The following is a 23149-nucleotide window of genomic DNA, read 5'->3' as shown; positions in this document are numbered from 1 at the left end:
TATGTATAGTAAGCATTAAGATAAAAAAAATTAAGGAGACAACTTCCTAAAATGACTCGCCTAAAGGTTGAAAAACGTTCAAGGAAAAGTTAAAAAAAGCCACACTTTTTCATCTTGAGGTGACGAGGATGTTGAGTAGTTGCTTTAAGTAATAAGCTTTTAAAATCAGCAGAGATGTTTTTTTTTTTTTTTTTTTTTTTTTTTTTTTTTTTTTTGGAGAAACAATCAGCAGAGATGTTAATAAACAATTTAGACTCAGTTCTAGAAAAAATATGTTTAAGACTCGACAATTAAATAAGTTAAACACTTAAACTTAAATATAATAATATTTTCGTGAACAAGACTCAATTAATGTATATACAATATTATATGTTTATGTGTATAAATGTTTAATTTAGCAAAAAAAAAAATGTATAGATGTTTAAAATATACTTATTATATAGACTTGAGATTGTATTATGGTAAATTTGTAAATAAGTTCATACTATATCAAATTATTATTTATAATTTATTGATGATATAAATGATCTATTTCGTAATAAAATTATATATAATTTTTAACAACACAAGTCGGTGAATTTTTTTTATAAGTTTATAATAAACAAAAATCATTGTATTTAATTAAATCAAATTATATAATTTCAATAATAAAAAAACAATATAATTTCAATTATAATTTAATCAATATATATATATATATATAAGCAAAGACCTCATGCGAGAGAGTACAAGATTTTGCCATGTGTCGCACATACTCTTAAGCCATATCAGAGATAATAATAAATATAAAAATAAGGACTCTTTATTTCCTTTGGTTCAATGTTTTAAGACTAATTTTTATTACATTTTTTATTAAATGTTTTAAGACTACTATTTGTTTCATTTGGTTGTTTCAAGACTTTTTCTCTTTCTCACACACAAAAAACTTTTTACATTTCCGTTCACCCTTTAACTTCTACTCCTTTATATACACATGCCCATAGCCCTTGGCTTCATGCTATCTCATCTCAAATACACTAAGACAAAAAACGATACCATTTACCTTCAACCTTTTAATGACAACTACATAACTCCAACATTGTAGTATTATTTGATCCTAACTCATATGAGTAGGCTTTGACCAAGGAAAGGGGCTTGAGTTTTTATTTAGTGACGGAAGCTTACAGTTTTGATGTTATAGTTGGACATTATGGATTTTGTGAAGGTTATGATTCGCTTTGAGTCTTTAAATGTTTGAGATTTTGGTTTGGGAAAGTCATAAATGTATTTTGTTTTAGAACTAAAGAAAAAGAAAAAGAAAAATTCTAATTGATTGTGGGGATGCAGGCTCAAATATGTATTGGGCCTTGGCCCTTGTCTGAGGAGGTACAGTGGTCCGAGAATAGATCAATAGTGAGGAAGAAGTAAAACTTTGAAATTCCACGAGCAAGCTATGACTGTAAAGGCTGGGAGAGGTAGGCCGAGGAGGAGTATCTCCTTGGTTAAACGAAAATGGGGTCAAAAAGTGTGTTCTGTGTGTCTAGGATGACGTTCTAGGAAGTTCTATTATAAGGATATGCACTGCAAACGTACAGGACATATGGGAGCCAAGAAATATCTAAAAAAAAGCTGCTACCACCGCATTAAATGCTTTACAGCTAACTCTCTGGCTGCATTTATATGGAGAAGACCCCTGAACAGTGTTGTCTTGGTTGCCCCAACTCACAGAAGGCCTGTAAGGGTGTTCAATGGGACAAGCACTCAAGTAATGGCTTAGACGATCGACAAGTGGAGGGCCAAGATCATTTAAAGGGAGACATATAATGTAAAAGACCCTTGAGGAAAAGGGGGAGAAGGAAAAAAAAAAACACTGTAGTGATTAAGAACTGAACTTATAATCCAATTTAAGAATCAATATATAAGAACTAATCTCCTCGGATCGTGCCGAGGACAGATTTCTTAAGATTAAACTAGTCAATTTTCATTTTCTTGTCATCTAAATCTACTTTACCTGTTGTCCGATTCATTAAAGCTTAGTTTTACAACTCACTCTCTACAAATTCATTATATTAGACTTTTTGGGCCTAAGTTCATTTATCCTTTAGGCTAAGGACTCAAATTAGGTCCTTACATTGATTATTTATGAAGTGTTTTTTTTTTTTTTTTAATACTGTGTTAGAACTCATAATTTATAGGTTTCTTTGTAGGATTTTTGTTGTTATTTTGTGTAGTATGAGCCATATTGATAAAAAAATTAAAATCAATGATGATTTCAAAGAATTTTCTGCTTTTTTTATGGATACAGAATCCCAACTAAAGACAATTAAATTTTGATAAAATCTTATTTTATGCTTTAAATTCTTATCTAAAGATTTCAAAATCATTTAATCAATTTAAAAAGTAAAATATATTTTTAACGGTAAATATTATAATCTGTTATAGTCTTAATAGTGTTATACAATTTTTTAAAAATAAAATATCAATTAAGAAAATCAAGTTTCAAAGTATTCAACAATATTGTGGGCAAACATAAATATTATTATACAACAAAAAAAGTATTATATGTAGGTCTTAATATATATAAAAATGATTTCAAATGAAATTGTAAAGTAGTCTGTGCATCACGCAGGATATCATCTAGTTATTATTAATTATTGGGATAGATTTTTGAAGGGATAAAAAAAATATTAAATCATAGTGTTTACTATATATAGGAAAAGAAAAAAAAAATCAAATATCTTATGAACAAGTTTGAGCTTGTTTTACAAAAAAAAAAAAAAAAAAAAAAAAACGAACCAAGCATGAATATATAATCTAATATGGTAATGAAATTGGGCTTGACTTGTGTTTGAAATAAATTTGAATAATCAATTTTAACTTTTAATACTCGACTTGGTTTGGCTTGGTTGTCTATTGTCCTAATTTTAAGGATGATAGCCTTAAGGGTGTTAAATTAAATTTTTTTTGCTCAAACTAATTATCAAAATTGAATAAGAACAAAATGATTGGATGGATTTTGGTGGTCATGAGTAAAAATACAAAAATTGTGCCAAGTGGCTGAACTCGAACCAAAAAAAAAAAAAAAAAAATTAGGAATATGTTATTTTTAGAATATATTAAATGTTTTTATTTTTATTTGTTGAGAATCTAGAATATATTAAATGTGTATTACCTTATTCCACATGAAAAACGAGTTTCATCATAAATTTAATTACTAAATGTGTGTTTGGATACTGTTATTACTAAAAACTGAAAACTAAAAACTAAAAATACTGTAGCAAAATAATTTTTAAATATATGAATAGTGCCATAGGACCCATTTTTAATAAAATTTTTGTTAAAAAAATAAAGTTTGTGAATCCCATAAATAGTGCACAGGATCCACTGGAAAAGCATGAAATGCTCTTCTCAAAAAAAAAAAAAAAAAAAAAAAAGTGAAACACAAATGCTGATGTGGCCGCTTATCCAAACGGATACTAAGCAACTATTATATGAGAGGAGAAAATATACTTTTATTATACTTTGGATCTGTAATATTCTTAGTTATTGCTCCAATTTGAGCTAAATCTAATGGAAATGAGTCTACACATTACTTGATCAAGAAGACCAGAAAGCTTCTTTCTTTTCTTCTTCTTTTCTCTTTCTCTTTTTCTTCTTTTTTTGTTTGTTATTTATTAAGTATTTATTAATTTTTGACACTAAGAAGACAAGGAAGATTGTTAGGCAGAGTTTAAAAACTCTAACCCTACCATTAATTAATGGATTTCCTTAAAAGAAAATTGTGGTTTAAAGTTTGAACAATGGCTCTATCATGGGAAATTATTGATGTATGTATAATAAATCCTCATTTCTGCTATATAAGAGACTAGGGTTGTCCAACGGGTCCAAGACTCGATCAAACTGCCTGAATCCGACCGACCCAAAGCCCAGCGGGTCAGCCCGAAGCCCTTGGCAGGTTGGATTCGGGTCCTTCTCTTATAAAACCCGACTATTCGGTTCGGATAGCGAGTTTAGGGTTTAAAAACCCGTATAACCTAACCCGACTAAAGTTTTAAAGGAAAAAAAATTACAATATCAGATCAAATCACCATCTACTATCTAGTCATGTGTGAACTGAGGATGATAAGACTAAGCACTACCTAATTAAGAACTACACGGCACCATCTACCATCTAGAGTCTTCCTTCCACGCAAAAGTAGAGATCAAATCACCAAAGCAAACATTAGATCACTTGAACTTCAGAAGAATCAAAACAACTAAAAGCCTAAAATTGAAATGGCCTCAGTGTTCAATCCCATCAGACTTCTCCCTATATTAGGTAATCCAAACAATATCAGTATCTCACAGTCACAGCTCTCTCATATTTCGAAATCTTACTCTCAATATCAGCCTCCATTCTCTCTACCTCTCAATCTCAACTCTCAAGTCTGTCTAGTCTCAGTCTCAGTCTCCTTTCTCTCTGCTCTCAATCTTAAGTTTCTAGTTTCAACTCTCAACCCCTCACTCCATACCCTCCACCTCCATGGATACACTCCTTTCCAAACCTGAGTTGGCCACCACCACATCACCACTCCACAGTCACGGGCTCATGGCTTCGCCTCACTTTCCACCATGGGTTAAAGCCTTCTCATGCTCAGTTGCTCACGGATCAGCTTCTTAGTCTCAAGACTCTCAACCTCAGATATATTTTCTTCATTTTTCATCTATCTTTTTCTCTATTTTGAGATAAGGGCATTTCATCTTGTTTAATTTTTTGAGATATGGGTTTTTAATCTTGTTCAACTTAAAGATTGCTTAGTCGTACTGCCCTAGAGTTGCATGTGCTTGATTCTATACTTTTTTGTTTGATTCAAAGATTAGGAGACCAAAACAGACCAAGTGATTGGATTCAAATATGAAACTCTAATGGTCTTGATTTGATTTGTTGGGTCAAAGATGAGTTTAAAAAAAATCATGCAAATTTACAAATTTAGCCCAATTCGAAGCACAAACCTGCCTACCTGAGGAATCTGACCCGTTCAACCGATGACTCGAACCACCGGGTCTGACCCATATAGCGGGTTGGTTGCGAGTCACACTTTTAGTAATCCGATCTAATTGGGTCGAGTCCGAATCAGGCTCAAACCCAAATCTCGGACTCAAACCCAAACCGACCTGACACGTGGACAACTCTATAAGAGACATTGACCATTCACCATAAAACTTTCTACGACCGTAAGTCTACCTCAAGGGAAATGATATCAATGATAATATTATATTCCTAAAGAAACCTCAAGGGACCTTTTCAAATTTCAATACTATTTCAAAAAACAAAAAGGGAAACGCCACAGTACAGTCCATAGGTGATGAGGACAACATCAATCATTTCGAACACAAATCTTACTTCCTAAAACAAAATCCCACACGTTACCACCATCCAATCTGAACCCCAATTTCTTTCTTCCTCTGCAAACACTTGAACTACAATACTCCTCCATTACATTACATTACTTCTGATCTTGCCACATTTTTACTTGATTATAATAAAGTGTCTCTCACTCACTGTGTTTGTGTTACTCTATCTACAAGAAGGAACACACGCACAAAGTCTCCGTCACAAAGCCAAAGAAAAAGAAAGAAAAAGAAATGCTAGATCCAGCAAATGAAATGCTACCTCCGCCTTCATCTCCTACGATCTCCTCCGTTTCCTCTTCCGATCTTGACACTGAGGTATACCCATTTTCCCAAAATTCTTCAAACCCTTTAAATTTTTTTGCTTTTTTGTTAATTTCTTTCCATTTTTGGTTCAGTCTACAGGGTCATTTTTTCATGACAGAAGCACGACTTTGGGGACTCTAATGGGTGTGAGCTTCCCTGCTATAACTTTCAGAGCCCCATCACAACATCGAGACCCCCACGTAACCGTGACCGTGTCCGTGTCCAGGAAGGCCAAGAAGACAAGAAAAAGCAACGGCGGCGTTCCGCCGCAGATAATGGTGGAGAGGCGGCGGAGGTGGTGGAGGCTGTGTAGGGACGAAGAGGCAAGACCATCTTCGCTTGGAGAATTTCTTGAGGTGGAGAGGAGGTTTGGGGATGGAGCGTTTTTTGGTGCGGCGGCGGCGGAGCTTGAAGGTGGCGTGGTGGTGGAGCAGCCGCAGCAGAATCAGAGGAATGGACGGCTGTTGTTTGCTGATGGAAGGGTGCTTCCGCCTGCTCCTGATGATCAGGCTGCATCAACGGCTGGGGCGCTTTGTCGATTCCCGGTTTCACTCACCGGGATCTGTAGTGGCGGTGTAGGGTAGATTTTTTTTTTAATTTTTTTAATTTTTTGTTTTCGTTTTTAAAGGTTGAGTTCTTGGAATTTAGTTGTAAGTGTTACTAATTTTTACTATTAATTGAAGATTTAATATTGTCTTTAATTAGTTTTGTCTCTGAAGATAAAAAAAAAAAAAAAGCGTGGTTTCGGCTTTTGGGGTTTGCTTTTTTGTGCTTCCTTTTATCCTTTCAACTTTTATAATTTGATACGGGCTAGGTGGTGTTATCCAATGTAATAACAATATAAAAATTAAAGGTACAAGTGCAGTGAAAACAGTGCAAGTACAACTGATGGGGTAATTTCTTAAAAAAAAAAAACTTGAGGGTTAAGTCTTAATTTCAACTTTCACAATTAATTAGTGTTTGTTTAGCAAGATTATTTTTGTTAATTTATTTTAGTGTGCGTTTGGATATTTTTTTTTTGATGAAAATTAAAAATAATAAAAAAAAATTTGGCTATTGTTCACCTAAACACTGTTCATTTGTCTAAAAAAAAAAGGCCAAAAAAAAAGTAAAAAACGCAAACGCAGCAGACACATCCTGGATCCAAATGGAGCTTTACTATTTAGCTTATTTTTGTTACTATTCATGAGTCTCACTGAACCTTTTAGTACTATTCATAAGTCTTATTGTATTATTTTAACTAACTTTTATTTTACAGTACTTTTAGCAAAAAAATTTTAATTTCAGCAAAATAAGCGAATCTCAAATAAACCCTAAATATGTGTTTGGCATGGCTTAATTTTGCCAGCTTATTTTTACTATTATTCATGGATCCCACTGCACTTTTTGGTACTATTCATGAGTCATACTGTACTATTTCAGCTAATTTTTACATTTATCTACAGTACTTTCAACAAAAAGTTTTCATTTTCAACAAAATAAGTGGATCCTAAACAGACTCTAATACCACTTATTTTGCTACAACTGAAAACTTATTGCTGAAAGTATTGTAAATTAAGGTAAAAGTTAGCTAATAAGCTGAATAAGGACCCTAAGTGATTGTTGAGTCCTCATGATTTGGAATTCGCACTAGTGACTAGCCACTAGCCCAAATTTAAGCAGTGGAAATGGGAATGGGATTTAGCATCACGTTCAAATGGTAGTGAATAAAATATATAATATACATATGAGACTTGGGCACTTTCACTTAGCATGTATATATCTTCTATACTCTCTATAAGAAGACTTTCTTTTTTAGACTGAACTTTTATATGGTTCAAAAATACTTTTAAATTTTAAAATATATCTCTAACTCTATTTAAAATGCTTATAAAATAAAATATTCTTCTACAAATTTATGTCTTCACAAAAAACTTATTCAAAATTTAAAATTAAAAAAAAAAAATTCATCGCACACTTGAGGCTAGTAACTATATAAGCATTTGTCTCTAGTTTGAGATTTGGGAGTTCCGCACACCACAAAGGTGAAGCTTATTTGGTCTTTCGGAAACTTTACTGTAAGGTCCCGAGTTTGATGTATTCGGAGGAGTTTACATGATGGAAATGGGAATATGAAGTGGTCCTACCTTGAAGGGATTTCTTGTCATTTAAAAAGGAAGGAGAGAGAGAGAGAGAGATGGGAATATGAAGTGGTCCTACCTTGGAGGGATTTCTTGTCATTTAAAAAGGGAGGAGAGAGAGAGAGAGAGAGAGAGATTTTGGAAGTTTTTAAAATCGCTCTATTTTTTTGAAAGTACAAATTTTAAACCTCCATTTCTTCTTTCAAGATACATTATTTTTAAACAACCTACTTGAAAATAGTGGAAAATAAATTGTATGAAACTAAGGCTGCGTTTGGTTCGCGTAAATCGTTTTCCGGAAAATAACCATTTTCCGGAAATGCTATTTTCCGGAAAAGGAAAATGCAATAAGGTTGTTTGGCTGTCTCGGAAATCGTTTTACGGAAATTAAATTCTGGTGTTTGGTTCGGTTAAATATTTTACGGAAAATGCTTGTTGTTTTACGGAAAATCAATTTTTATGTTTGGTTGAGGTAAACATTTTACGGAAAATGAAATCCATTTTTTTCCGGAAAATCAGTTTTCATGTTTGGTTTGTGAATTAATTTTACTATTATGTATCAACTATAATTTAAAAAAAAAAAAAAAAAAAAAAAGCTCTTCCGCAAATGTAGTTTTGAATTGAACCACATCAGCATATTTTTAATAATTCATATAATTTATTTTTACTATCCCCACCTTTTTCTTTTTGATTTCCCATGTTCTTTTATCTTTTACACTTTGCAAGTGCTCTACTTCCCTCCACCACTATCAATCTGTTTCCCATCGTTACCATCATTACACTTGTGACTTAGGCTCCCAGTAGGCAGTAGTATCTTTTGGTTACTGCCATCATCACCTCCAATTTTAACACAAAGTAACACCGAAGAATAAGTTTAGTGCCACACATTTTGTCATAACAAATACCACAACTCACCATGTGTGGCACTAAACTTATTCAACACGAAAATACAAGAATGCATGCTGATTGCTGAAAGAAACAACAATTAAAGCACCAATCCCAAATTCCTCCCCCATCTCAATATTGTAGTATTTTATTGGGTTTTGAGTAGATTCAGTACAACTCTTGTCAAATTCATCCTGTCTTGTTGAGCATAGAATACAGACTAAACCATTGGAAGGCACTCAAAGAAGTGGTTAGGTACTGTGGTTAGATATGGCCGTCCCTACTTAAAAAAAAACACCATGTAAATAGAAAATCATCTCCTTACATTGCTGTATTCTCCATGTTTGTTAATGGTGGTATGATTACTCCCATTTAAGGACAATCACGATACAAAAGCCTATCCTGATCTATCGAGAAATCTCTCCTATTACTATTTTTTTTTTGGTTTGTTTTGTTAGTTGTTGAGGTAAAAAAAAATCAGGAAACCAAGGCCCAAAAAAATAACACAATGGGCCAACCCCATGACAAGTAATCATAAAAGGGATGAATTCACCACAAAGAAAAAGGATGGTAAGCCCAAAAGATTCAAAGCCCATGAAAGGAAAAGCTTAGCCTGCTAAGATCAAGGGATCGAAGGGAGTACAACAGAAAAGGGCTAGGCTGTGATCCCTAAAAGCTACCAAAGGCTTAGGATCCCTGAGACGCATAGCACAGCTAAGGTAGGATTGAAACAGCTCAAGGGAAGTACCAAAAAAGCACAAGAAACGAAGAACAAATATGTCCTTCTCAAGCACCCAGTGATACAGTGAGGAATCAGAAGGCGTGAAGTAGCCATTCGTGAACAAAGAAAGTGGTACTCTAGGGAATCCAAAAGAAAGAACTATAAGGGGAATTGGCTGGAGAAACCTTCAACCCAACAGGAAAGGATTCCGACCACTTGGGAAAAATGACAAGAAAAGGGACAGCCAAAAGCTGAAGAAGTGAGGAGCTAAAAAAGTTAAGGTCAGCTACCTAAGGGCACCTCAGAATGGAAAGTCAGCGAGGAACTTTCAGGGAGACAACACCAAAAGGAGAAAATTATGAGGAATAAGGAAAGGACCAGCCCTCTGAGTAACTGGCATAGCATGAGCTTTGATACCTAGGGGGAGCAAAAGAGAGAAATTAGTGGTACCTTGGAATCCTACCATGACACTATAAAAGGGGAAGGCAGCCAGCTTTGAAAGGGCGATTAGGCAGTAGTAAACTATAACATAATCATTGAGAAAACTCTGTCAAAACTTAGAGAAAATAGTAAAAGAAGGAGAAATCCTCCCCGGTATCCCAACACAGCCACTATAGAACATACTCGGATTCAAAAGGATTCAAACTTTGCAAGTCTTGGAGGCTTGAATAGCCATCTAAGTCTGTGATTTTTGAGCTTATTTGGGCCTTGTAACACGTCTTAGTGAGCACATTGTAATCCATAATTAAGAAAATAATCAAATATTTCGTATTAACTTGAGGATCCCTAACAGTCGTTGTGAGCTTTTCCTTATTACATTGTTTCCCTTTTGTTGTTTTTCTTGCTGTTCAATACATATTTTTTTGCTTTGCTTGTGTATACGTGTTGTAGGATCCTTGCTCTGTGCACTACTTGGTTTGTAAACAGCTCATTTAGTTGCGGTGAACCAAGCCTAGTCCAACAAATCATAAGTATTTGGCTCAGGATCCTTAGGCTTGCGTGCTAAGAAAAAAAGCACCCATACATTAACATATTACAATTAGTTTCCCTGTATATTTCCTTGATTGAGCTAAAATCAACGACCCATTACTGTGTCTCTAATGTTAACCCTAATCAAGGATATTTTTTCATTGTACAAACCCTTAGACCTAAATATTTAGGCCTTTCCCAATGTCAATGATACACACAGAAATATACAATACATACAAATTACCCATTTTATTCTTTTGTGTTCTCTCTCTCCCTTTTCTCTTATCTTCGAACATGGTATCAGAGCCACTTCTTTAACAATTCTCTCTAACGTATCACCAACAAGTCAACAACAATAGCAGAATTGTCAACTCTTCACTCGACACACAAATTAGTTCCCTTTCTAGAAATCGGTCTACAAACTCAAACCAAAGTTCATTCTTATCCCACATGCATCGTCACGCTCCATCAAAAGCTTCTATGTCGTTTGCCATGTGCCTCCAAGTGCCGCTTGCATTAGCCATGCGCCTGCACGTACGTGTTGGTTTGATGTCACCACGCGTTGTTGACTGTAACCCATGCGCTTTCATGCACCTCCACATTCTATCCTCCATTGGAAATGAGTAAGTGTTAGCATTAGGCTTTGCCATGTCAGCCCTAACAACATCATCAGCCATGTTAGCAACCATGTTAGAGCCATGTCAGCAATTTGTCCATGCCAGTACAACACTAGTATAAAGCACCTATCAATTCCTAATTAATTCACAAGAATCACGGCCATGTAGCTAGAGGAAAAAGTCATTTAAGTTTTATGTATTTCATTTTATTAAAATGAAATCTCGAATTTCTCAATAAAATAAAGATGTATTTCATTTATTTTCTGGTTTCTTATTTTTATGCCTTAATTAAAGAAGTGACGACTCCACAACTTAATAAAAGAAGTGACGACTCCATAATGTAAAACCCTCATTCTAAAGGGGTAAGAATATTAAGGTTACCACTATTGAACAATATGCATGAGAGATGGATAAAATGAGTTGATTGTCATTCAACTGATGTTGAGAGGGGTTTAACATCTTCCTATGTATAATAGAATCCTTAAATTAGTTTGTTTTCCTTTTTCCCTTGGTTTTTGCTTGATTTGATCGACCCTTAGAGCACTAGCAATGGGGATGTAAGAAACACATATTTTACATCCTCAAACGCTACTTTATTTATTTTACCATCTCATTTTACAACTGTGAGGGTCACTTTTTGGATGGTATCAAGGCCCCAGCTTAAGCAAGGACCTCGAACCCTCTTGTTGTAGTTTGAAAGGACTGGACTTAGTTCACCGCAGCTACATGGGCTATTTACGAACTAGGTGGTGCACAGAGCAAAGATCCTATAACATGTATGCACTGGCAAGCAAGAATATATGTATTGAACAGCAAGAAAAACAGCAAAAGGAAAACAATGTAATAAGGAAAATCACACAATGACTATTTGGGATCCTCAAATCAATATGAAATATTTGATTATTTTCTTAATTATGGATTACAATGTGCTCACCAAGATATGTTACAAAGTCCAAATAAACTAAAAAATCACAGACTTAGATGGCTATTCAAGCCTCCAAGACTTGCAAAATTTGAATATCTTTGAATCCGAGTATGTTCTATAGTGGCTGTGTTGGGATACCGGGGAGTATTTCTCTTTCTTTTTACTGCTCTCTCTAAGTTTTTACAGAGTTTTCTCAAAGATTCTGTTATAATTCACTACTGCCAAACGCCCCCTTCAATGTTGGCTACTTCTTCCGTTTATAGTGTCACTCTAGGGTTCCAGGTACCACTGATCCCTTCCCTAGGCTCCCTGGGTACCAGAGCCCCTGTTGTTCCAACCCTTCTGACGGTTGATTCTTTCTTTGTTTTCTCATAGTTTCTTTCTTTTGGTGCTATTTTCTTAAAAGCCTCTTGCTGACTTTCCATTATAAGGTGTCCTTGGAGAGCTAACCTTTGATCTCTTTTCCTTCAATGCTTCCATGCCTTTACCTTTTCAGACTTAGCTTTTGGCTGTCCTTCCTTTTGTCATTTTTCCCAAGTGAGTCGAATCCTTCCCTGCCAAGTCGAAGGTTTTTCTAGCTACTTCCCCTTATGGTTCATCTTTTGGGGTTCCTCGAAGCACTAGCCTTTTGCTCGTGAGTTGTTGCTTTCCAAACACTCTGGTTCTTTGCTACATCACTGAGTGCTTAAGAAGGACATATCTGTCCTTCACTTTTTGTGCTTTTTGATTCCCCTTTTGAGCTGTCTCAATCCTACTCTGGTTGTGCTACACGTCACAGGGATCCCGGGTCCTGTTCTTCTACTAGACTCTCTTTGGTCTTCTGGTCTGGGCCTTTTCTTTCTTCCCTTTGTTTCATGGGCTCTAAAACCTGCCCATTCATGGATCTTGAGGTTCAAATCTTTGGGCCTACCATCCTTTTCTTTTGTGAGCTTAACTTTTTTTTTTCAATTTTACTTTCCATGGGATTTGTCTAATGTGCTATTTCTTTGGGCCTTATGTTATGATTTTCCTCAACAACAACTTACCCAACATCCTAGATTCTATTTTTACATACAATTCAATAAAATAATATAAATTATACAATCAAATAATATAAAAAATTTATTTCTCTCACATCTCTCTGTTCTACTCAAAAGCTCTTCCCCACTGCTACCCGCCAGTATCACCCACAACCCATAAATAAATAAAAACTAAACCACCAAGACCCACCACCATTGACCCATAAGACACCAAGACCCACCAAACCCATAGAAGCTGAAGAAGATTTGAATCCATCGCTGATCTACAACTGGAAGCAAGGGAGAAGCCGAAGAACCTTCCACTGATCTACACCTAGAAGCAAAGGAGAAGGCAGAGGAGAACCCACCGCCGATCTACACACGCCATCATCGTGTTGCCCAATCTGGCAATGTGGGCTTGTCCCTTGTGGAACCTAAGAGCTTAGAGGATGAGAGAGTAAGAGGAATTCTTGAGATTCAAATTCCGACGATGGAGTTAGAGAAGAGAGGAGATAGAGAGAAGAAAAGAAGAGTGGCTGATTTATGAGAATCAACTGTACAGAGGTTGTAAAAAAAAAAAAAAAGATACTGACCAACAGATGTAGATGGTAGATGATTTTTGGCTTGCTGGTTTCTAAAATAGCAATTTGGAGGTTTTTATACCCCCAATACTGGTGTTCTCAGGCTAGAAGGCTGCATACATTTTATATATATATATATGAAGAAGATTTGAATCCATCGCTGATCTACAACTGGAAGCAAGGGAGAAGCCGAAGAACCTTCCACTGATCTACACCTAGAAGCAAAGGAGAAGGCAGAGGAGAACCCACCGCCGATCTACACACGCCATCATCGTGTTGCCCAATCTGGCAATGTGGGCTTGTCCCTTGTGGAACCTAAGAGCTTAGAGGATGAGAGAGTAAGAGGAATTCTTGAGATTCAAATTCCGACGATGGAGTTAGAGAAGAGAGGAGATAGAGAGAAGAAAAGAAGAGTGGCTGATTTATGAGAATCAACTGTACAGAGGTTGTAAAAAAAAAAAAAAAGATACTGACCAACAGATGTAGATGGTAGATGATTTTTGGCTTGCTGGTTTCTAAAATAGCAATTTGGAGGTTTTTATACCCCCAATACTGGTGTTCTCAGGCTAGAAGGCTGCATACATTTTATATATATATATATATATATAAGATTGTTATTAGAACCAAGATACAGATAGCCGGATAAGTGACAAGACTGTAAAATTCAATAATTAGTGGCAACCCATACACACAAACACTTCCCCATATCCACCAACATTTTCCCGGACATACAAGGTGTGAACACGAAACTCAGAAGACACATTTCCAGCATGGGGTCAGAGCCAAGAATGGGCTTTGACAACAACGATTTAAGAAACTACTACACTATCTCCCGTATCTCAGCGGTTATGTAACTACGTACCGAAAAAAGGTTATCACATTCATTTTACATTGATTTGTTGCCAGAAAAAAGCTATAGTAGCAGTTCTGTTCTGAAAATTGTTGCAATATCACATTCATTTTACATTTTACATTGCTGTATTCCTAGTGGGGACAAAATTGCTTCTCTAAGGACAACAAATTCAATTTCGTACTTCAACGCAACACTTGATTTGTTCATACTTCTCTAAATTCTGAATTTATCTACTATACTGAAATATCTATTGGATTCACTAACTGATTTTGTTAATTAATTTGAGCAAAATCAATTACTTTATTCAACAATTGGGGGGCATTCAAGATATTGTATGAAGATTGCTCAAATTAATTAACAAAGTTAGTAAATGCAAACAAAGAGATGTTACAATAAAGTAAATGAGTTTCAAAATTTAGAGAAGTAAGAACTTATCAATTTTTTTAGCTGAGGCATGAAACTAAATCTGCTATTTTTAAGAAGCGATTTTACCTCCACTAGGAAATTCTTTTGATGTGCTACTTGTCACAAGATGCCGAAACAAAAATTTTAAGATATAAGATAGGGAGAGAGTGAAAATATCAGCTCTACTTTATTTGATCATTTGAAACTTATCGTTGATAGAAAATACATATAATATGAAATGGGTAGAACTTGTATTTAGTGTCCAGTACCACTAGGCACGTTAGGGTATGGACACTTATCCAATTTTTGGCACGTTTATGTATTCTAACTTATATAATGGAACTAGACACTAGATACAAGCTATATCCGTAGGAAAGTAGCTAGAACTACAAAACTGACTGGCTTGATTCATGATATGCTCTCCATTGGGGAAAAAAAATCCCCAATTGAAAGGGTACTTTTCTCAACGTTTGAAATTTTTGAAAAATTTGTATGTATCAAATCTCTTGAAAATTTTTTTGATGAGATTTTTCCGACAGAAGAAGAAATTTGAGGGATTCCATCCCTTTGATACTGGGGTTGCCAAGGTCATTTCATAGGAAAGGAAATAGATGATATTAGGGGATCGCGGATTTGTTTCAGCTAGGTCTCCACTTGCTGGCTGAACTAATTTTGTCACGCTTGTCTTTGATGACTTGATTCTCACCACCAAAAAAAAATGTCATGGGTTTGGGTTTTGTCAAACTCATAGTTGGGCTTTTAAGTTCAAAACAATGGGTTTAGAAAATTTTGAACATATCTAAGAATTATGTCTTTTTTTTTTTGCTTGGGGTAGCAACACTTGGAAAGTTGGAATGGAAAGAGTCAGTGCTCTGTGGTTTGCAAGTTGAATTTGGGTGCTGTTGTATATAGCATTTGGAAACAGAGGATCATGGTTTCTGTTCCCTCTGAAGGAAGGATCTTTGGCTACTAACTATCAAACGAGAAGTGAAAGCAAGGATTGAGGGCTGTAGTCCTTATCCTGAATCTCATATCAACATCATTCTTCGTTGTAATTTGGGATGCTGTTGTGAGGCAGCTAAATTTAGTTGCTTCTGTGTTTTGATTTTTTTTTTTTTTTTTCCCAGTTTTGTGCAGACCTAATCTGTGTAGCAATCTGTAATTTTCTCAGGGTTTTAATAAAAATTTCACTCTTATGAAGAAGAAAAAAAATGATAAAATACCATTTGTCCAAAAAGATAAAACTGCTAGGAATTTGTGAATATAATCATTCAACCATAATTCTAACCCTTCCTATTTTGATATAATAATAAATTATTGATTATCCTAATATTTTAAGCTATTAGAGGGAAAAAAAAAAAAAAAAAACGAATTTAACAGTGTAACCATCATTCTAAGTTTCTAACAAAAAATGATGTTTATGAAAAGTTTGTGAGGTTTTACCATATTTGCATTTGTAAGTCGCTGAAATTTAGTGTTATACGGGCAGTGGACCCATTCTGATCATGAATCATGAATTACATTATAATTACTCTTCTCTTGAGTCAATGATCTACTTGAGTTGCCAGGTCATAATGGTAGCCACAGATTAGAATGAGATCTGAATATCAAAGTGGAATATATATGAACAAAGGACCTAGACCTGTAAATTTACAATAAGTGTACAGACACACCAAAATTGACAACAAATTTTATATGGTGAATTACAAAACAGTAGTAGGCACATATGAGAATATATAATATCCTGTCTACTTAACATGTATGAAATTTGTTGTGAAAACTTTTATGTAACTATGTAACGTTGCTCATAAATTTAATCACTTTACCCTTTTAACTTTATTACTGGTAATCTCAAAAAATAACACCAAAAATAAAAAAAGAATTGAAGAGAAGAAACAGAGACGAAATACTGCTATATCTCATTTTTCTACATGGTATTTCAACTTTCAATAATAGTCTCTAACGCAGGCTTCCATGATCTCTGCTTTGAGTACCTCTGTAGTGGTTCCTGCTGATGACATGTTGGAGTATTTATTGTTTTGGATTCAGAAGGAAACATGCAAAACTCACTTAGGACTGGGAAGATCTTCCCCAAGTTGTTAAAACTTATATGCTTCAGAGCCTTGGAAGCCTTGTAAGAGAGAGAGCTCATTTCCTCAAATGTTAGTACTGAGTAGAGCAACTCCATGGGAAGGAGAAAGTAGAATTGGCGCAGCTCTAGCTCCTCATCAGCTAAAAGTCCTTGAATCCGATGCCCAACTTTGAGGCTGCTTGATTCACAGGCAAATTGACCTGGGTTCTCTAGCATGAGTTCTGCTACCTTTACTGGCCTTGTGTAGACTTGCAATCTTCCATCACTGAATAAGACCTTCACTACCCCACTTGAGATTATGGAAGGAGCACAAGATGTCACATTCCCCATGAGAGAGAGAGAGAGTCTTTAGAGAAATGGTTATCTAAATTTCTCTACAGAGTCAAAGTTAGGAAGATGAGGCATTGAGGTTGATAGTGTATTCTCTTTGATAATGAATGAATTTATGCATGCAAGATGGTAGATGGTGGTTGAGGGGAGGAGAGAGAGTGAATGAGAGATTGGGCCACTGTTATCTGTTAATATTTTAGGAGATCAAAGTGCTCATATAAAAAGTCAGGTAGGTAGGTGCATGAATTTTCATGCAACACAAGGTAGAAACGAAGTTAACTGAGAGTGTGTGTCATGTATTAAGATCTTTTCCATTTGAAATGATTTCATTTCAAGCTTATTGTCACTTTTAATTAACAACGTAACACTATATATGGTCGCATCTTAGAAATTACTAAATTTTAACTATAATATAAACTCTTGATATTTCAAATGAAATAATGGAGATTTAGTTCCACATGTCATTATTTTTATTTTTAAGATAATTCGATAGTTATAATTAGTGGGAGGGAGATTCAAATCATAATTCTCTTAATAATAGAGATCAGGCTATGCTATTAAGTTATAAAACTATTAGTATGTTGTGTGTCACTTAGTAACTTAGAAAGCGTACAAATTTCATGTCTCTGTACGAAGGGTATAATTTTTTATTTTTGGCAATTTCCTGCCCTGTTAACTAAAGAGAACTTCAAATGGCAAGAAAAATAGACCACCTGTCACTTGTCTCTATACTTGACTTATTGCTTTTTTGGCTGAATCTTCCTACCTGATTTCAGTGGTGTGAAATGCTAATGCATAGATGTACATAATACATCAGTCAGTCACACTAGGACTTTGATTCCAATTTGTTTCATTAATATTATTTGTTTTCGTTATTTTTTAGAATGTCCAATTTGTTTATTAAGGTGAGCACATGGCGAGGCATGGAGCAACAGTTTGGAAAATGTAGCAGAGCTCTCACTAACGACAACACCAAACTAATTATTGGATATGGTAACAAGCAACTTCTTTCATTTTATTCTATTGAGATGGCCACCTAACATAATATATTAACCTAACTAGACTCGTCCTGTCAGAGGTGAAAGGCGACTCGTGCCAACACCTAACATAACCTAACTAGAGAGACTCTGAGAGTAAAAAAAAAGCATATATATATATATGTTTATGCAAATACTGTGTCAGATATGAAAGGAATATCTTACAGGAAGCATTACATTGTAAAATCTTTGCTAGGTATCAGGTCATTGTCCAATTCTAGTTTGCCAGCTTTCAAAATATTCTGTACTATCTAGCTTACTTATGTTAACATCTATTATGCAAATTCAACCTTTTAATTCATGATTTTACAAAAAAATCTCCAGCTATTTTCTCCTTCCTGATGAAACATGTAACGGCTTGATTGATGGTGTAATTGTCATTTATAATACAAATTTATAAATCAACCATACCAGTTATAATACAATCCACATAGATAAACAGTTCAATTGCATATTTCAATACCAAATCTAGAAGTATTGAATATGAAAGCAGTAAAAGGAAGAAACAAGATTGGTAACGAAGTAAAAATCAAAGAAGAATCTCTTCAATGCATGGAAAAATTGTGGGGGCCAAGTCCTCTAGAAAATTCATATAGGAAAAGCAATTGCCACATTTTACTTACAAAACTTTTGTTCAACTAAACTCTCTATCATAGTGTGAGAGACTGTGACCTTAGTTTTATTGAATTAGGCCCAAGTGAAATAGGTGAAGTCATGTTTATTGCCTCTCAAAATGCATGTTACTAATGATATTTGAGCTACTAAATTGAGGGTTGTACATTAGATTTTCCCCTTATTTTAATTAATGAAAAAATTAAGAACACCACAACAATAATTTTATTTTTTTATTGATTGAAAATTTTAATTTACATCTCAATGAATATAATAGGGAACATTACATGGTTTTGATCCTAGATACAATCTAAACAAAATAGCCAACTTTAAGCTATTAGTTATATTCTAAAAATTGTGAAAATTACATTTGGATAAGACTAATCTAACCATTGATCCAAGATCAGAGGCTAATAAGTTACGGAGTGAGAAAGTGTTAGGCACCCACCCCATCCATTGCAATTAGTCTTCTAGAATATGCGGCCAACATCATGTCATGCAATCAAATCATCCAAAAATGTCATTAAACAAATTTAGCATGTCATTCACAAAAAGTAAAATCTAGCATTGAGTTAAGGGTTTTGAAAACAAAGTTTTTGGGCATATGAACAGCATATTAACATATGAACTTAAAATTTAAAAAACTAGTATACTTGATCCTAATTTAACGCATATCATCAAAAGATAAAAATCATTTTGAGTAATTTGACATCAAACAATCAAAATTTGAATAAGTCTACTTGCGTGTATAGGGCTTGATGATTGGTTTTAGCCTTTAGGGTTGGATGGTTGATCCTAACACTAAGTTTTGTATTTTGGATGAATCAAGCAGAGTTTTGATATGGTTTTTAGGGTTTGGAAATTGAGGGTTTGATCATGTGCTAAATAAAAGAATTACTAGCCACCTAATGAGAAAGCTTTCTACGAATCTTTACTGAAAATTGTGTTCTCTAGGGTCTGTTTGGTTTTTTTTTTTTTTTTTTGTTTGGGGGGAGGGGCGTAGAAAATAAGTGTGGTGGAGTTTTCTCCTCAAGCCCACCATTTAAGAGGAAAATATTTTCTTTCCAATTTGGGGAGAAAACTAGAAAGAAAATGGGTGTGGTGGAGTTTTCTCCTCCAGCCCACCATTTAAGAGGAAAATGCTTTCTTCTCAATTTGGGGAGAAAACTAGGGAGGGAATGAGTTTGATGTGAATATCCATCTACCCTCACCTTATATTTATTAAAGTGGGGGGGAATGCTTCTTTTTTCTTTTCTTCTTATAGAAATTTTAGTGTTGCTACTACTTCTTTCTTTCCTCTTTGTTGTGTGTTATTTTCTCCTTTCTTCTTGTTTTGCCCTTTCCTGTGCACATGTTGGTTCATGGTGGGCTCTTTTTCTTTCTTCTTTTTTTTTTTTTTTTTTTTTTTTTTTATATCAAGCCCAACCTTTTTTTTTTTTGTTAGATGTTTTATTAGTTGTGTTAATTTGTAAGTTTGTAGTAATTAAAAAATAAAAAATAAATTTATAAACATTAAAGGAAATATAAAAAGCCATCAAACAATTAATTAAAAAAATTAATTTTATATATAGTTTATAAACTATATAATTTTAACTAAATATATATATATATATATAATCATGTTAACAGGTGCCTTTTAGGATAATTGTTAATAAACCATTTTAGAAAAATTTTGATACCACTTTTAAAAGAAATATAAAAGTAGTCAAAACAATTTTTTTTTTCTTTTCCCATTAAATGTTTATAAAAATACTTCTTAAACCAATGCATTAGAGCATTCATTAACATTTCTCCCTATATATATATATATATATATATTAAAGAGGATTAGTCCCAACTAACTAAACAGAATCATGCCTGTGCCGTCTTAAACGTAAGAATGCATATTAACTGTTAAAAGATCTTTGTCATCATGAGTTTGCCATTTTTAGCCATGAAATGGATTTTTATTTATCTATTTTTTTTTTCATTTTTTATTCCCATGATGTAGAGTAACTAGTGGTTTTTCTTCTTTATTCACGAATATTGTTTGATCTCCTGTAAAGGGTCAAATAATCAAACAGTGACCATGACAAAAAACGGTGGGTGTAACTGACTGAGAAAATATTAAATTTGCTTGTGAATGAAGAATCTTTATTTAGAACAACTAAATGATTGGAACAAACAAACCAGATTCTGACTTTTCTAGTTAAACAAACAAGCCGGTGTTGAGGATAATTGGATTCTGAATAAATTTGGATGGTAGATCAACGTAGTTAGCATTGTTGGTAACGAGCGAGTTTGATATATTACAAGTTAGCTTCAAATCTCTGACTATCTTATTTGATTAATGCAGGCAAAATATATATTTGGTGCCAAGATTCCAGCAGCCTGGGCCAATTGTGATATTTGTTTGTGCTTTATTTGGTATGTGTTATTGTGTTTCGTTTGGTCCCCAAAAATGCCCTCTCTGATAAATGTTTTTTACAGGTTATATTTTTTGTTTGGCAAAAAAATTCAGGTCCATATCTGGAAAGCACTTTCTGTAATCAACAAAAAATAAGCCTAATGGTGTAAAAATCATTAAAAAAAAAAAAACTGCAATGTTTTATGAAAGTTATATATTTAACAAAGGAAAAACAAATTCTTAATGGAAACTCTCTCTCTCTCTCTCTCTCCCCCCCCCCCCCACACCCCCCACCACACAGACTTCTTGTTGACTGTCGTTGATTAACTTTTAAGTTTTTGCCGCATGACCTTTTTTTCCCTAAATCAATCACTATTCCACTTTTCTTTTCTTTTTTTTGGTGTAAATTCCAAATTAGGGGTTGATTTTCCATTTACGCTTTGTTTCTGTAAATTAAAGCTTTTCTTCATATCATTATTTGAAATTACAAGAAATTTTTTATGTGAGCTAGATGAGATAAAATGATTTCTTGACTCAATTTTAGGGTCACAACCACAAAGAATGTGACAGTTTTTCAAAAATTATTTTTTTAGGAGAAATGCTACGTCCATAACATTTTTACAACAAATTTTAAGTGTTAAGTTATTACTGATGGGCAAGAAAATAATTTTAGTGGTGGATTCAAGTAAAAAACCCGCAACAACTTGCTATTTAGGATTTATTGTGAAAGTGTTATGAAAATGTTGTGAACGAATCACTTTTTTTTTTTTAAACAAATATCTATTTTCTAGAAAATATTTTTCCTTTTTATAGAAAGTAGAAAATGTTTTTCATTGAAATATACAGAATGCCAATTAAAACTATACATGTTAATTGGCGCATATTGCAAATTAACATGTTAAAACTAGAAAATATCCAACTTAGCAGTATGCATGTAAATGAATTTGCAATATGCACCTTACTATCAAAAAAATTTATACAAATTAAAACTATAAATTACTATAAATTAGTATAAATTTGGATAGTAAGGTACATATTGCAAATTAACCAACACGAAAATGACTCTTTTGCCCTCAAATCCACCTCTTCTTAATTTTTCATTTGTTGGGTTCTTTCTTTCTTAGGCATGTGGGCTTGGTTGACTCAACAAATAGAAAGACAAAAACAAGTAGGGTAATTTTTGGCATTGGACCTTGTGGGCTTTGTTTATAAGTAATTTTATAAGCCCCTAGTTGTGTAAAAAATTCCCTAAACAAAGGGCTACTTATGTTGGAACAAGTGCTCTAAAATATTGTCAAGGCTATTATCAAGGAGTGTCCGGATATTAGATTGAATTTTGGGATACCAGATATATATTTCCACATATTGTTTTCCAAATGCCAGTAACCATATATACCCCTTGTATTTAATTTCTTTGATATTGCTATCAGATTACAACAGGGTGACCCTCTATCTCCTATCCTCATTGTTCTAGTTATAAATGTTATTGGCAAAATGATCTTGCCTTTCATGTTTGAGCTATGAGATTAATGTTGAGTTTTACATCGTTCTACAACGCACTTTTACAATGTCGCCGCTAGACATCAATATTATAAACATAGTTTACTCTAAGTAAATTAATAATATCAATTTATTCTAATTCAAATCCATTACAAGTATATAAAAATTTTAAAATATGATCTCATTAAAAAATAATTCCCAAATGTTTCAAGAAATTGTAAAATAAGTTTCATTGCGTAAATCAATTTTTTTTTTTTTTAAATTCAATACTTACAATGAAGGAAGGAAGATTTAAATCAGTTACAAAACTCTTAGCTATTTAATTCGAAATTAGTTTAATTATTTTACAAGTTTCTTTTGATAAATAAGAATTAAAAACTAGTTGTCAAAAAGGCTATGCGTAATAGTTCCCCTCCCCCCCCCCCCCACCCCCCCCCCCCCC

At 33.9% G+C, this 23149-nt stretch overlaps 2 protein-coding genes across 2 annotated transcripts; one reads left to right on the top strand and one right to left on the bottom strand.

Annotated features, from left to right (window-relative positions):
* Positions 1 to 5195: 5195 nt before the first annotated feature.
* On the top strand, positions 5196 to 6377 carry LOC112010434 (uncharacterized protein At3g17950). The gene is made up of 2 exons (XM_024042776.2): positions 5196 to 5688; positions 5769 to 6377. Exons 1-2 carry the CDS (start codon positions 5605 to 5607, stop codon positions 6258 to 6260), a joined length of 576 nt encoding a protein of 191 aa, XP_023898544.2. The 5' UTR covers positions 5196 to 5604; the 3' UTR covers positions 6261 to 6377.
* Positions 6378 to 16558: 10181 nt separating this feature from the next.
* LOC112010437 (uncharacterized) lies at positions 16559 to 17359 on the bottom strand. Its single transcript, XM_024042778.2, has one exon. The coding sequence runs from the start codon at positions 17170 to 17172 to the stop codon at positions 16690 to 16692; it is 483 nt and encodes a 160-aa protein (XP_023898546.1). The 5' UTR covers positions 17173 to 17359; the 3' UTR covers positions 16559 to 16689.
* Positions 17360 to 23149: the final 5790 nt, after the last annotated feature.

The sequence above is a fragment of the Quercus suber genome, unplaced genomic scaffold (assembly GCF_002906115.3).
Source record: "Quercus suber isolate HL8 unplaced genomic scaffold, Cork oak 2.0 scaffold_296, whole genome shotgun sequence".
Classification (NCBI taxonomy): domain Eukaryota; kingdom Viridiplantae; phylum Streptophyta; class Magnoliopsida; order Fagales; family Fagaceae; genus Quercus; species Quercus suber.
This window is presented reverse-complemented; position numbering and strand designations above follow the sequence as displayed.

What these genes read in the sequence shown, in the direction of transcription:
- LOC112010434 (XM_024042776.2), top strand. Translation starts at nt 5,605, where the DNA reads ATGCTAGATCCAGCAAATGAAATGCTACCTCCGCCTTCATCTCCTACG. An exon ending in CTTCCGATCTTGACACTGAG is followed by an intron (nt 5,689 to 5,768) that starts GTATACCCATTT and finishes TTTTTGGTTCAG; the next exon opens with TCTACAGGGTCATTTTTTCA.
- LOC112010437 (XM_024042778.2), bottom strand. Translation starts at nt 17,172, where the DNA reads ATGGGGAATGTGACATCTTGTGCTCCTTCCATAATCTCAAGTGGGGTA.